At 28.2% G+C, this 16,738-nt stretch overlaps 1 protein-coding gene across 1 annotated transcript in view; it reads left to right on the top strand.

The window, feature by feature from the left end:
* Positions 1 to 16,738, top strand: part of LOC107455334 (transformation/transcription domain-associated protein) — a 166,289-nt gene that overhangs the window by 103,535 nt on the left and 46,016 nt on the right. Inside the window, exons 47-51 of the mRNA XM_071182634.1 lie at positions 6,295 to 6,441; positions 7,507 to 7,664; positions 10,992 to 11,112; positions 13,013 to 13,111; positions 15,166 to 15,560. Of these exons, the coding sequence (XP_071038735.1) occupies positions 6,295 to 6,441; positions 7,507 to 7,664; positions 10,992 to 11,112; positions 13,013 to 13,111; positions 15,166 to 15,560 (920 nt within the window). The remainder of the gene's footprint in view (positions 1 to 6,294; positions 6,442 to 7,506; positions 7,665 to 10,991; positions 11,113 to 13,012; positions 13,112 to 15,165; positions 15,561 to 16,738) is intronic.

Here is a 16,738-nt window from a genome sequence, read left to right as displayed (position 1 = left end):
TTTCTGATTTCCGGGTTCTGTACTGTATTTTTTTCTCTTGTGTAAGAAAGAGATTGAAATGAGATAACTAGCTGTAAATATATCCATGAGTATAGAGAGGGTGACAATGACACTTTTTTCACGAATCTATGTTATTTAACTGATTAAAATGTTTATTAGCTTTAATTATATGCCTTTAATTCATACTTAAGTAATAGCAAATTAATTTATAGTTAATGGGTCAGCAGTATTCATCATTCAGATTTATATGCACACATAAATCTGTATTGTATGAGTCTGAAATTTTTATTTTTCAAAACTTTTACCGGCAATTGGAAAAAAATAACAAGGAGTGAAATATGCTCCTTGTGATTTTTTTGACTGAAATTATTTGTTTTGTGTTTTTCATGCTGGTTTTTTTTTTCTGTGTGTACATCGTTCGTAAATATATCCCTGAATATGGAGAGGGTAATAATGACACCTTTTTATGTATCCTGAACGAATATGGAATGACGTTACTTTTAAAAAGTAACGAGTAAAAGTACAAGTATTTTTAAAAAAAGTAACGAATAAAAAGTTCTTATTTTAAAAAGTAACGAGTAAAAAGTACAAGTACTAAACAAAGCAAAAAGTAACGATATAAAAGTACATTTCTAGGAAATCGAAAATTCAAAGTAATTCATTCTCGAAAATTCAAAGTAGTAACCTTATGTTCTTTAATGTTTTTGCAAAATTGTTGTTATTTATTTAATTATTTTTAATTTTGAAAGTTATGGACATTAATTTATTTTTAAATTCGGAAGAATATTATAATATAATTTTAAAATCAAATATAATTCAATTACCTTGTTCGACAAATTTGATAAACATTATAACTTACGTTTGAAAATAAATTTTAAAAAAATTCATTCATATACAGGAAACCCCTATAAATCCAATAAACTACAAATTATATTTTGTTTTTAAATATAATTTTTTTTTATTTTAAAATATTTCATAATGGCAATTTTTTTGATTTGTAATAACGATGTGCAATACTATATCCACTCATAATCAAAAATTATGAACAAAAGTTTTATTTTAAAATGTATGATATGAATAGCTAATACATTTACGTAATAGTATATTTGTTACGTTTAATATAATTCAGAAAAAAAAAATTTTTTTGTTGCAAAATAAAAAAAATTATAATATTTTAGATTTTTTTTTAATGCATACTACATTTCCATTAAATAAAGCATTGTTTTTATAATTTAATACTTTAACGTTAAAAAATGTAAAACTTGTGCCAAAATTTTTTGTAATAGTAATATGGAATTAGTTATCTAAATTATTTAAAAAAGCATTCAATGCGCACACATTGTTAACAAAATTTTTAATTAAATCAATGAGAAATGTTTTAAATAACTATAAAATGTTATTTTATAAATAGAAAATAATTAGATATTAAAATATTACTTACTTTTTTCAAAAAAGGTGAATTCTTCTTAAAGCAAAGTTTCATAAATAAGGAATCTCAATCTATGAACATTAGTACAGGTCTCTGTAAATAAAAAGAGAAACAACATTTTTTTCTTTTCTTCTTTATGGTTACTTTTTGGAGGAGTAGCAAGAACCAAAATAAATCAAAGTATCTTGGTGTCAATAAGACATCAAAGATACAGTTCATTTTTTATTTAAACAAAACTATTTTCTAAGACAAAAAAAAGCATGTCCCCTTCAAAAAAAAAAAAAAAAATTCCATCCAATGCGGTGATAACAGTATTCTAATGGGCATTTGTTCATTCCAACCCCCCAAAACTTAACAGTACTATTGAACATTATTTCTTAGAATTTCATCAAACATTTTGGCTTGAAACTTCAAAATTTAACAAAGAAGGACGTTTTAGTGTTTGTAGAAGCATGCCGTCGTAACTATCATTCACATTCAGATTGTCACAAAGAAAAGGATTCAGGTGTCAAGATAAGATTCTGGTGTTAAAATAGCCTGTTCACGGATGTCAGAATAATTAAAGCCTTCACACATTTGAAGGTTGGATGAATTATTTTTCTTAAAAGCGTAAGCGTATGCATTCATTATACTTGGTTTACAGAATTTCAAAGTGCACTTTTTACCATTCTGGAACTTTTTCTTGAGATGAAAACCACTGGTATTCAAAACCTTTGCTATTCATGTCATCCTTTATCACAGACAATTTTCGGAAGATGAATAATGACTGTTCTGGACACACAATTCTTTCTGGAGAACACTCCACGCACAATGATAGTTGCAATGAATGACAATTTTAAAATGTCAAGGTATTTAAGCACGAAGTTAGCTGTGAATGCATATATATTGCACATTAATTTTATAAATTAAAAAAATTAAGTTGGAAGTAGTTGTAAGGAGGCGTGGCTATCATGTATCTGGCCCGTGATTGGCAAGTCTCTGGGAGCAGGGATCGAAGAAACTTTACAAGTTCTTCGTCTTTCAAGATTTCTTTCATTTCAGTGAAAAGTCGTAAAAAACGACTGGCAGAATCAGTAACTTTCTTGGGTCTTTTTCTCTTTTGGCGCTTTCCTGGGTCTTGCACCGCAGCCCGAAAAACAGGCTGGGTGCTCACTGTTGCAATTGACGCAAGTCGCCGGTTCAGAGGTTGGTTTCGTAGATTTGTATGAGAAATGAGCTTGGGCACATTTCATGCAGGCTGGTGCTGCTGAACAGTTTCGCTGGGAGTGTCCATGTTTTTGTCATCTGAAACACTGAATTTGGAAGCGTTCCCCACGGAAACGCTCGTACTGAACTTTTCTACCAAGCAAAGTGCTGATGTTGTAGATGTTCCTGTTGGCACTGGAATCTGATTGGATGACGAGGAAAACTGAGAGGGGCCTAAGGCCCTGTCTACTTCTTCTCTTGAATTGCACGATTTTCTCTGGAAAAAGTTCAAATTCTATTAAATATTTCTCCAATTCAAGAATGTTGGTGTCCGCATTTAATCCTCTGATGAGGGTTTTCAATTTTCCTTTCGGCGGAGAGTCCTCTGCTGAAGTGGTTGCGGGAGGCACCGCCGTTGCCGAGGCCTCGGGTTCTTCCTCACGCTCTATCGGTTCTGGTACAATTGGAGTTGTAGGCACTGGATCAGGAGGGGAATGAGGAGGAGAAGTCTTTTTCTTCTTCTTTTTCTTACTCTTCTTTTCAGGTCTTTCGGAGTCTGAATCAAGCTTGGTAACAATTTCCGAGGCATCCACATCTTCCATCATTTCAGGCTCAGATGGAGTAGAAGTTTCGGGGGCTTTCACCTCCTCAGTCAGTTCAGTATCCATAGTATTTTCGGTGGCTTGGGCAGTCCTTTTGTCTTTAATAGCTTGGAGTGCCTCAAGGCAGTGGTGCTGATACCAGTAATTCGTGTCCTGATAATAGGTACAGCGTCCAATAATTCGAGACTGGATGGCAATATAATGATCGAAATCGTAGTCAGTCGATGAGTCAGCGTCTTCTTGAATATCACTCCAGGCTTTATCATTGAGAGCTGGGGAGTCGTGGACTGGGGTTGACTTGCGGCAGGGTTGGAAAACCTTCCCTCCACGGCAAATTCTCTGCATACAAATCAATAAAATGACCAGTTTTGAAATGCAACTTAATTGCTACTCATTCACATAACAGTACCCAGGGGAAAAAGGAATAAACTTAATAGCTAGGGAAAACAAGAAGAAACACTCAAAAGCTTAGGAACGAGAAAACGAAGGAACAATGATGGTGATTAATTGAATTCAATTTTAAACTTTTCTGGTGCACGCAATTTAAAAATCATAATCAATACGAAAAAGAGTTCCACTTGAAATATATCATTTAAAAGAAATTTTGCTACTGTTCTAAAAGTGTCGGTGTGATATTAAAAGATTCGAATAAAAATTCTTATTATTTGTTCGCTTGTATAAGATGTAAGATTTATTCTGATTAGTTTGACTGTCTCCAGATAACTAGGAAAATCTTTTATAGCTCTCACACCGCCCATATTTTGAAACAACCCATATTTTTACTGATTTTGTTCTGAAGGTTGCTTCACTCAATTAATATTTCTTCACTCAATTAATACTTCTTTATGGCATGGTTTGCCAATGGATATTTTTTTTCATCATTTGTACGGAAATGGTGCAAATAAATAAATTGTAATGTGGAATAAAAAAGTCTCTATCCAATTCTTCACTTGCATCAAGAGCAATATTGTATGACTTTGAAAATAATATGGGAATCGTTTATATGTATCAAGATATTGATGTGTCTGTCAGAGCGTAAATAAAGTAAAATATCAAAATTGTTACCAATTAATTCTATTGACCAAAATAAATAATCAAAAATGAAAACTATTTGATTTCTTAAGAATATAACGTTGGTATTAAAAAACTATCTGTTACATTAGTGCACTTTCCCGGTTAATTTAACAAGAAAATATTGAATATTTAATTAATGGTTCAGAAATTTAGCGTCTTTTATTCCGTCTAAGCTGTTATAAAACCATGGAATCTATTTCTCTCGGTTGGAACTTGTGGTTTGAGATCTTCTAAACACATCTAAATGAATTTAATTTTCAACTGTGTAATTATTACAATCAATACTTGAATCAAAAATTTGAAACCAGCTGTATGTAAGAAATAGTATCTAAGAAATTATATCTAATAATTTGAATCCTAATAAAACGTGTTAAGGTGATGGACGAGATGCAAAGATACTCGGGTATTCATGAAAACTTGCTTATCCATTTGGAATTTGAAATCACCAGTTGTATGTAAGAAAATGNAAAAGTAACGAGTAAAAGTACAAGTATTTTTAAAAAAAGTAACGAGTAAAAAGTAAAAAGTTCTTATTTTAAAAAGTAACGAGTAAAAAGTACAAGTAAAAGTACAAGTACTAAACAAAAAAAGTAACGATTTAAAAGTACATTTCTAGGAAATCGAAAATTCAAAGTAACCTAAAATTTTATTGAATAATATTCTTATGTTCTTTAATGTTTTTGCAAAATTGTTGTTATTTATTTAATTATTTTTAATTTTGAAAGTTATGGACATTAATTTATTTTTAAGTTCGGAAGAATATTATAATATAATTTTAAAATCAAATATAATTCAATTACCTAGTTCGACAAATTTGATAAACATTATAACTTACGTTTGAAAGTAAATTTTGAAAAAATTCATTCATATACAGGAAACCCCTATAAATCCAATAAACTACAATTTATATTTTGTTTTTAAATATAATATATTTTATTTTAAAATATTTCATAATGGCAATTTTTGGATTTGTAATAACGATGTGCAATACTATATCCACTCATAATCAAAAATTATGAACAAAGGTTTTATTTTAAAATGTATGATATGAATAACTAATACATTTACGTAATAGTATATATGTTACGTTTAATATAATTTTGAAAAAATATATATTTGTTGCAAAATAAAAAAAATTATACTATTTTAGATTTTTTTTAATGCATACTACATTTCCATTAAATAAAGCATTGTTTTTATAATTTAATACTTTAACGTTAAAAAATGTAAAACTTGTGCCAAAATTTTTTGTAATAGTAATATGGAATTAGTTATTTAAATTATTTAAAAAAGCATCCAATGCGCACACATTGTTAACAAAAGTTTTAACTAACATATTTAAATGAATGAAAAATGTTTTAAATAAATATAAAATGTTATTTTATAAATGGAAAATAATTAGATATTAAAATATTACTTACTTTTTTCAAAAAAGATGAAGTCTTCTTAAAGCAAAGTTTCATAAATAAGGAATCTCAATCTATGAACATTAGTCCAGGTCTCCGCGAATTAAAAGAGAAACAACATTTTTTTCTTTTCTTCTTTATGGTTACTTTTTGGAGGAGTAGCAAGAACCAAAATAAATCAAAGTATCTTGGTGTCAATAAGACATCAAAGATACAGTTCATTTGTTATTTAAACAAAACTATTTTCTAAGAGGATGTCCCCTTCAAAAAAAAAAAAAATTTTCCATCCCATGTGGTGATAACAGTATTCATATGGGAATTTGATCATTCCAACCTCCCAAAACTTAACAGTACTATTGAAGATTATTTCTTAGAATTCCATCAAACATTTTGACTTGAAACTTCAAAATTTAACAAAGAAGGACGTTTTAGTGTTTGTAGAAGCATGCCGCCGTAACTATCATTCACATTCAGATTGTCACAAAGAAAAGGATTCAGGTGTTAAAATAGCCTGTTCACGGATGTCAGAATAATTAAAGCCTTCACATTGCCAAATGCATAATATGATTCTTAACTTTTTTTTCAAATTTTGTACCAGGAACTTATCAAAGAACTTTCTGGTTTCATTGGAGAGAAAATGAAAAATCAAACGACCATTGCACAGGAAAAACTTTCAATTTCATCATTTCTTCGGTCTACAGTTACTTGTATGGCACCATTACCTTTTGATGATTTTCTTCATCAGGTAAAAAATATTTATTGAATATTGATTCTTATAATGATACTAAAATATATTTAAGTTTACACTTAAAATCTGCTTGATAAAATTTATGCCTATTGTTTTTTTCCCCTTTTAAAACAAATTGTATTTTAGAATTTCATTCTTTTTTCTATAGTATTTTTTATGTTAATGCTAAATGCTGTAAAATGAACAGGAAAAATTACCCAAAATATTAAGCCTAAAACTTTGTTTGATTCGAAAAAGTTAAAATGACCCTAAAATTTAGAAAAAATATATGATAAAAATTGTATAAAATTATGGCGAATTTCTAAAGTACATTTTTTTTATTATTGTATTGAAATACTTGTAAAATTATTTTATAGCACTTTCTAAAATAATTCTTTCTGAATGAGCTAGTAAACCGATCAAAGGCCGGGATAGTCTGGTTGGTAGGGCACTGGGCTCATATCCAAGAGTTCGTGGGTTCAATCCCATGAAGCCGAACATTCCCTGTGTAGTTAATGGTGACTGATAAACGTTAAATCTGCCGAGTCACTAAGTCCTTCATGCTCCCATAGCAAATCATACCTCTGGGGGGTACTGATCCAGAAATTTCCTTGTCTTCTGGATTGGTTCAAAATTACAAGGCTGCAGAGTTGAACATTAGTAGTCTTAAACCCGATATGGAGTCGGCTGTTCAATGACAGTTATAAAACAAACTAATTCATTAATAAATTAACTTATAAGTAATTTTTTTTCTAAAAATTAAAAAAAAAGACTTATTTTGAGCCTGACTTTGCCTTTGAATAAAAAAGGCTATTCTGTTAATCGAACATTTTATATTTGCCATTATCAATAAAATTAGAAATGTTTTATGTTAAAAAATATTTCCTCCATATTTATTATGCATTATTAGAGCCTCCCCTAAAACGAAACTCAAACTTTAGTGAGATAAGAAATAGTTTTATCGAAAAATAGTATAATGTTCTTAGAGAATTCAATTAAGATTTTTTTCCTGTGTGAGTGATACTTTTATAACTTGTGAAGAAGGAAAACATTGTTATGATAAATATTTTGTGATTTTTCTAGCATGTTTCAGAGAATGTACAGTTTTGGTGTGATGTGCTGAACTGTCTTGAAAATTACTTCAAAGAGACATTGCCAGGCGATCTAAAAACCTCTTGGAAAAAATGCTTCAAAGAGTTTATGTCACTTGTCCTTAAATATTCTCCTCCTGAAGATTTCAAGTACGCATACTTTCCTATTAAACTAGCAATTAAAAGCAGAAATATTTTTTTATTTTGCCATGCACTTTTTATCCATATGATTATTAGTTCTAAACATTTTTTTTTCTTCCAAAAGAGTGCCTTTGCTCAAGTTTTATGGCTAAAAAGAATATCCGGTTGTAGCACCTTTATTATGTATGCTTAATTTATTTATATGTAGTGGTGATCTGGATCATTGTAAATAATATTTAACCCTTTGTAACTGAACAACTCTGATTTAAGAAATATTTACGCAGATGTTAGAATACATCATATTAGCATGTAAAAAATAATGAAAAAATTAAGACCTTAAAATTAAAAAATTTTTGATAAAAAGCATTTGTTGAACATCTCCAATATCGTGAAAAATAGCACAAAAATTCCAATATATTTAAAACTTCATGTGAAAAATTTTGAAATTGTTGTTTTTATGGTAACAAGGTCTCACACCACATTTTTCAATCCCTCCTTAGCCAAATATACAATCAAGGGGATTGTTGTAAAAAAATTGTATATCCTGCAATTATGTCGTGGAACAATTCTTGCTAAACGCATTATAATATTGGCANAACTTTCCAACCCTGCCTAATTATGATATTTTTTTAGTGCATAACAACCGTAAATTGTTAAAACAAGATAAAACCATAAATTGTCAAAAACTTTCCAACCCTGCCTAATTATGATATTTTTTTAGTGCATAACAACCGTAAATTGTTAAAACAAGATAAAACCATAAATTGTCAAAAACTTTCCAACCCTGCCTAATTATGATATTTTTTTAGTGCATAACAACCGTAAATTGTTAAAACAAGATAAAACCATAAATTGTCAAAAACTTTCCAACCCTGCCTAATTATGATATTTTTTTAGTGCATAACAACCGTAAATTGTTAAAACAAGATAAAACCATAAATTGTCAAAAACTTTCCAACCCTGCCTAATTATGATATTTTTTTAGTGCATAACAACCGTAAATTGTTAAAACAAGATAAAACCATAAATTGTCAAAAACTTTCCAACCCTGCCTAATTATGATATTTTTTTAGTGCATAACAACCGTAAATTGTTAAAACAAGATAAAACCATAAATTGTCAAAAACTTTCCAACCCTGCCTAATTATGATATTTTTTTAGTGCATAACAACCGTAAATTGTTAAAACAAGATAAAACCATAAATTGTCAAAAACTTTCCAACCCTGCCTAATTATGATATTTTTTTAGTGCATAACAACCGTAAATTGTTAAAACAAGATAAAACCATAAATTGTCAAAAACTTTCCAACCCTGCCTAATTATGATATTTTTTTAGTGCATAACAACCGTAAATTGTTAAAACAAGATAAAACCATAAATTGTCAAAAACTTTCCAACCCTGCCTAATTATGATATTTTTTTAGTGCATAACAACCGTAAATTGTTAAAACAAGATAAAACCATAAATTGTCAAAAACTTTCCAACCCTGCCTAATTATGATATTTTTTTAGTGCATAACAACCGTAAATTGTTAAAACAAGATAAAACCATAAATTGTCAAAAACTTTCCAACCCTGCCTAATTATGATATTTTTTTAGTGCATAACAACCGTAAATTGTTAAAACAAGATAAAACCATAAATTGTCAAAAACTTTCCAACCCTGCCTAATTATGATATTTTTTTAGTGCATAACAACCGTAAATTGTTAAAACAAGATAAAACCATAAATTGTCAAAAACTTTCCAACCCTGCCTAATTATGATATTTTTTTAGTGCATAACAACCGTAAATTGTTAAAACAAGATAAAACCATAAATTGTCAAAAACTTTCCAACCCTGCCTAATTATGATATTTTTTTAGTGCATAACAACCGTAAATTGTTAAAACAAGATAAAACCATAAATTGTCAAAAACTTTCCAACCCTGCCTAATTATGATATTTTTTTAGTGCATAACAACCGTAAATTGTTAAAACAAGATAAAACCATAAATTGTCAAAAACTTTCCAACCCTGCCTAATTATGATATTTTTTTAGTGCATAAAAATATTTTTTGAGTGCTTATTTGTTGTTGAATAATTTGGCTACGCACCCTGATATACCAGTTACATGTACAGGGCTGATTGTGCTCCGGAAAAAATCTGGATTTCCGGAATTTTTGCTAACAGTGATCCGGAAGTTTCCGGAGATCGCAGATGTTTCAAAGAATCACTGATCACAGAAGTTTCCGGAAATCAAATTTTCAAAGATGGAACTTAAAAACACAGTTTATTTTATTTTTTTGTAAGGGAGAGCCAGAGAGATTCTTTATAAGCTTATATTCATGATTAATATTCATTTTTTAATCAGTAAATAGTTGTTATAATCATAAACTCAAGAAAGAAACACATATTTGTAAATTTTAATTACTTCTCCAGGTCATCATAGGTATGTGTAAATGGTATAGGTATGTGTAAAATTTTAAATATATTTTTACTAAACTAAGAAATATTGAGAAAAAGTAAAAAAAACTTGTTTAAATTTTTTACAATTTAAACTGTCTTCTTTTTTTTTCCCTTTAAATTAAGAAATTTTCCGGAATTTTGACTTGGGCTCACAATCACCCCTGCATATATACCCGTTACCATGTAGGCCAGTTACCATATAGGCCAGTTATATTAATACGCCTAATTCTGTGCAGGATTGAATGTAGTAAACCCTGGCATTCTTCTTGCATTTCTTTTAGATGCTCCTGTTTGTTATGATCTTACCTGCCACATTTGTTGTTGCAGTTAGGATGTTTTTGATTGTTTATAAAGTTTAATTTTAACTATTTGTAATGAGACATCCTGTTAAAATGAATAAATTGTATTTATAATTATCATTTGAAACTGCCTTAAGAAGATTGTCCAGCCAGATCTCCTAGCTTGAATCTAATAGATTGTCTTTGAAATTATCTTGTCAGACAAATTGCCTTTTAGAGTTTGTGTTAGCATAAGCTGGAACAAGGGTTACTCTGTACCTGTGGTCTTTGCTGCTCATTTTGAAGTCCAGCGATTTGGAAAGTTATTGCCACAATTGCATTGCAGTTAAGGCTGGACACATTGCCCCATTATATTTTTACGATGTTTTCTCTTAGTTAGGAATTTTATCCTGAGTGTTTTTTTATTGTAAATTATTAATTTTCTAATTCAACATAAATGACTAGTTTTATCTTAGCTTTTGAAAGCCAATGTTATTAATTGCTATTAATGTTATGGAAACAAATAGATCTTATACATTTCTTTTGTTACTTATATTTGGATCACATTAAATTATAAAGTGTAACAAAAATTTATCATGAAACTTTTCAGATCTCTGAATAAAAGGATATTTTTAGAAGCCCTTTCCAAATGGCCTGAAAAACCCATATCATTAAGAAAAATATCAAGTGGACCCAGAAGAAAACATGTTAATTACACTGCTCTTTGCAAAGTAATTTTATGCATTTATTATTTTTCAAGTATCAATTTTGATAATTGCATTTATAAATTTTATTTTTTTTAGTGGCATATTTTTGGTTTTTATTATTTTAAATTAAATATGAGTTAGTTAAGTTAGAGAACTATGATTTTTACATTTAACACGTTGACTACCACTCCTGTTTACAGTGAAATCTCCTTCAACTGTATGAAGCGTATTCTGCTAAGTACTCCCACTTATATTTTAATAATGCGAGTCTCTGGTGGTTACAAGAATAATATCTCTCTCTGTTTGTTTCCATGGTATCATGTCTGTTTATTTTGTTCATTGCTGTTTCTCATCTCACCACTTTACTTAAATATTTTTTGCTGAGTTCAGCCTAACTTAAAATCTTCACCCTAATTCGTTGAAATTTCAAAAAGAAAAATGGGAAAACTTATTTCTTAGTGAGTCAAATAACAGTGAACAAGAAAGCTCTTACAATGCTTTCAATAGTTTTTTCACTTCCTGTGAAATATCTTTTCAAATGCATACGAATTATTCATTAAAAAATTTGCTATCAAAAACAAAATTTTACACTTAAATCTATAATTCTGATGTAATTTTAATTAAAATAAAAAACTGAATTATCTTAAACAAGTCCAAAGTAATTTAAAAAACTTTTTATTAAGATTTTTTTTAAATAATGAGATTAAAAATTAGATGTTAAATTAAGACTCTTAATGCAGATTATTTTTATTGATATAGATAATTTTTATGAAACACATTTTTTATACTTTTTTCATTATTCTGAATTAATTTAGGTAAAAATAGACGGAAAATATTGTATTTAGCATTTTAATAATTTATGGTTATGGCATACAGCATAAAACACTGATGTATTTTGTGGATTAAAAGTAAAATCTTCCTAACATGGCTTCCAAACAATAAGTTTTCAAATTTGCATTTATTGAAATGTAAGAGAAACAATTCGTGAAATTTTTTTAATTTACGAAATCAATTATTGATTAATTTTTTTATTTGAATGAACAAGTATTTTTCAAACTACGTTTTTTTTTTTTTTTTTTGTATTTTTTATATTTTAGTATAAATATAATGATAATAATCCAACAGGTTTTCTTTAGTAACTATCAAACTGTTTTTTATAATTAAAAAATACCAGTATATATTTTTTGGTTTGTAATTAGAGCATAATATATTAGGGACGCCTGCATCCTAACCCCAAAAAGTTATTCCTGCAATAGCTATGCATGTTCAAAATATCCTCCCAATGTAAATAATGTTTAAGGTTGTTTTTCAAATCTCTCTTTCATCAAGGAACGTAAAAGAGCCGCAATAAAAGTCCTTTAAACTTGAGGCAAAGCTATAATTATTAATTATATATATATACCACCTTGTCGTAAAGAATTTTCTGGGTAACTAGAAAGAACAGATCTCTTAACTATTTTAAAAGTTATTAGTAGCATTTTTAAAATCTCCAATTTAGCAAACATTTTCCACCAAAAGGGAAAGCATTAAAACCAATAAATAATTCTTAATGTTTCCAAATTTTTTATGATACCAGATAATGCCATATCAATTATTAAACTATGTCACTAAGGTTTTTTATTTTCTCAAAACTGTGGCTTTGTTAGCATTTTGCGCTATTTTTGGAATTATCATAGAGCAGAGGGCACTGTCTAAAAATAAGATAGGAAAAACTTAATCTAACATAACTGTTTTTAAAATATTTGCTTAAAAGCCTCAATTCATGTAATGGCAACTTTAAGAATAACAATTTAAATAGAGTTTTGTGTATTGCTTAATAGAAATTTTTACACTAATAATGTTTGCATTACTAAATGTTGCACACTTACAGTAGTGAATACTACAATTCTGTTTTTCTTTTTAATTATTATTTATACTTCTTAAGATTCGTGCCAATGATGAAGATTTTTACCAAAGTTCCTTAAAGTGTGTTGAAAAACTGCCAATGCAATTATTTCCTGACGAAGTTTGCAAATCTCTACAGGTATTTCAAATATTTTTACTTTCATTACAGTAGTGATAATGGAATAATAATATTTTTCTACTATTTTTATTTAGTTTCTGAAAAACAGATATTATAGTAGTTAGATAAAAAAAAAAAACTATTTAATTTTTAGAAGTTTTTTTATCTTTTATTTTGGAAACTGTCATTTTGTTTCTTATTTGTGCAATCATTATTGTATCAGATTCTTGGAGTTGAGTAATAAGTAAATGCTGTGTAAACTGTGAATTGAAAAATAGATTTTCGAACTAGAACAACTTAATTTTTATTATAATTAAAATTAATGATAAATGAATTTAAAATATTTGCCCCTACTGTTTCAAACAAAATTAATTTTAAGAAATTTCCTTTACCTTTAAAATTGATTTGTTGTAACAATTCCAAACGGGGATGTATAATTACTGTTTGTGATTCTTGGTTTAGAATACTGAAAATTAAATTTTTGAATTTGATGTATGATGAATATTCGTTAGAATTAATCTGTTTTAGGAGTTAAAAATATGCATGTAGCAGAAAGTAGTTGAGGTTTATTTAAATGAAATGTATAGGTTTTTTATTGTTAGATTAAAAGTAGAATATAAATGGAAATAATTGATATATATCTCAAACTATGGAATTTGGCATTGTTTTGTTTTGTTTTGTAAAAAAAGTGTAATAAAATTAAAGAAAGATGATTCTTGCTCGAAAGTATGGGATTTAAAAAACAATTGAAAAATTTTATATCAAAGATTTCTTATTGCTTTAATGTTAACAATGAAATGAAAAAATTATTGCTATTGATAATACTCTGGGATCATTTTCTTTAACTTAAAAGTAAAATAATGGTCACATTTTTTTAAATTGAAGAACTTTGTACAACGTAATGATATTCATATTTTTCAAAAGAGTGGTTTTTGTCAAAACAACAATAAGGTTCCCGCATAAGCAAAAGAAAATGTTTCCGCTTATTCTACTGTCATACAGTAAGTTCCAGCAATTTGTAAATTACCCCACTAGAAACAATACTAAACATTTGTAAAAATATCCATTTAGGAAAGAGTTTGGCTTAGCTTTATATTTCCCAGGACTTTAAACATTTGATAATTATGTGTTTGAGGAAATACACAGAAGTATATTTCTTTTATATACTCAATTTACGTCATATATTGCGTCATACTTAGGGTTTGTTTTGTTAAGTTGATAAACAACTGTTTGCATTGTGGGTGCACAACCCGTGGCTAAGGGGTCATATAATACATTTGAATGGTTTATATGCGCCACCTTGCTTTATAACAGGGTGCGTAACTTTTTTAAAAGTCCTTAAAGGTGCTTATTTTCGTTTTTAAAAGTCCTTAAAGGTGCTTTTTTCATTGAGTTTTTTTAAAAAGTGCTTAATTTTCCTTTTTCCAAATTCAGATTTTTCCTTTACCATGTTGATTTTCGCTACAAATTATGCAGAAAGAGACTGTTCACATTGTTCTATTCAACGTTTTCACTATTAGTTCAACCCCAATTTATTTCAGCACATCGTCAGACCGTAGCTTATGAAAACAACATTCAATTTACATGATTCAAAAATCTTGACAATTGTCAAAAACAATGCCAAAAGAATTATTTTTTTTTGACATGAGTATTAAAACCAGATGAAATCGTCAATTGTCAAAAACTTTCCAACCCTACCTAATTATGATATTCTTATAAAGTGCTTAAAATGTTATTAGAGTGCTTGAAAAGTGTTTAAAAGGTGCTTATTTTTTGTTGAAATAAATTACAAAAAATAATAGAGCTACCTTACACTGTTTTTTATGTAGTTACACTTTTGTTACTTAAAACATTCAGAAATAATTTTAATATTATTGATTTTTTAATTTTTTTTATTTCTTATTAAAGTATAGTTATTAATTAGTTTTAATTAAATATGTTTGAAAAGTTAGGAATCAGTTTGTTTTATTGAAGATTTCAAATGGTGTACAGTTTTGTCCGTATTTGTTCTCATCCCTTTTTATTTTATCTAGAAAGAAAAATATTTTCTCTATTAAAATGTGTCTTTTTTTTAGGCCATCAACATCTTAACTCAAATTCACTTAGCAAATGACGTTAATAAAATTATACGGAGGATTAAACAGATAAAGAGCACTACTCTAACTAAAACAGACTATTCAGATTTGAATAGAGAATTGGTCACCTTAAGGTCGTCAACTCTATCCAAAATAGATGAATTTATTAAAAACTCTGTTGCAATTCACAATTCATCACTGACGATTGATTTATGTTCTTCGTTTTGTCTTGGTTTGTATCAGCAGCAACAGATTCAAACCTGGGGAAATATTTTAAGGAAGACAGTTTATAAAAAGAAACTTGCTATCCATTATGTGAATTCCTATATGGTGCAGTTTGCTGAAATGTCTAAGAGGGTTGGTTGTGAACAAATAGCATGGAACCGTATTCACAGGTATCATTATTTTTGTTTTTCCTTTTTTTACCAATTTAATTGACATTATTTTTATCGTTGTCAATAATTATTCTTTTTACTCAGTGTGCTCATAGGCTGGCCCATATATTACAGGCAAACACCGTTCGTGTAAAATTGGTCACCATCACGGAAAATTTTTTACTATTCATAAAAAGAAGAAAAAAAACTGTCTCTTCTCTGCAAGTTTATCTTTTTGAAGATACATTTTTATGCTTTTTCCTGCCAATGCAAACATGATTTAAAATAACATTCACATGATTTAACAATCTCACATCTCAATTCCTATTTACTCTATTTAAGAACGCACATTGTGTTTCATATTTTCACGATTTTATATCAAATATTGTGTTTCGTATTCAAGTGATTTAAAAGCCATTGTTATGATTCGTGTTCAAGTGACTAAAAATTATACTTCAGAATTCATATTCCAGCAATTTTAAAATCAATTATCAAGATTTATATTAAACCAATTTTAAAATAAAACATCGATATTCATAATCACGCAATTTTAAAATTAATTGTCGAGATTGAATTTCGCCTGATTTAAAAATCACGCATAAAGATTCATACTCACACAAGTTAAATAAATAAATAACATTTCTCATCAATATTTTTATTAAACGTAGATAACATTCTGTGGATGAATGTTTTCAGTATACTTTTTCTTGCTCAAATTTCAGGTATTTTTTCAAGTATTTAAAAATTTTTTTTCCACATAACATTTTTGGATTTCTATTTTCAGCTTGTTTGGTTTTTTGCCAAATTCATAATTGTGGTATGAATCAATATAGAGGTCTGTAAAATATTCATCTCTGTGTTATCATTTGAAATATTATTTAATCGTTTTATGATTTCGTTACATTTGACTGCGTTATTTTCATAAATAATTTTTTTTAATTAAGCTGAATAACTAGTTTACTTTAGAATAATTATTTTAAATTCAGCATTTCTATTTCAGATTCAACAGGAATGACAGAGATTAAGAAAAAAAGCTTTCTTATTGAAAGTTTGAATCCTAACTATTTAAATTATTTAGAAATTTTTTTTTGAAGAAGAGTTGTGAATGACTAAACTTTTAGAACCATTTTCTACATATTTACAGTGTATATATGTTAGTGTCAATTACATTGGTATCAAATATCAATTGCATTGGTATC

This window comes from Parasteatoda tepidariorum, chromosome 6 (genome assembly GCF_043381705.1).
Source record: "Parasteatoda tepidariorum isolate YZ-2023 chromosome 6, CAS_Ptep_4.0, whole genome shotgun sequence".
NCBI lineage: Eukaryota > Metazoa > Arthropoda > Arachnida > Araneae > Theridiidae > Parasteatoda > Parasteatoda tepidariorum.
The sequence above is the reverse complement of the archived record's forward strand: the minus strand, read 5'-3'. Positions and strand labels throughout refer to the sequence as shown.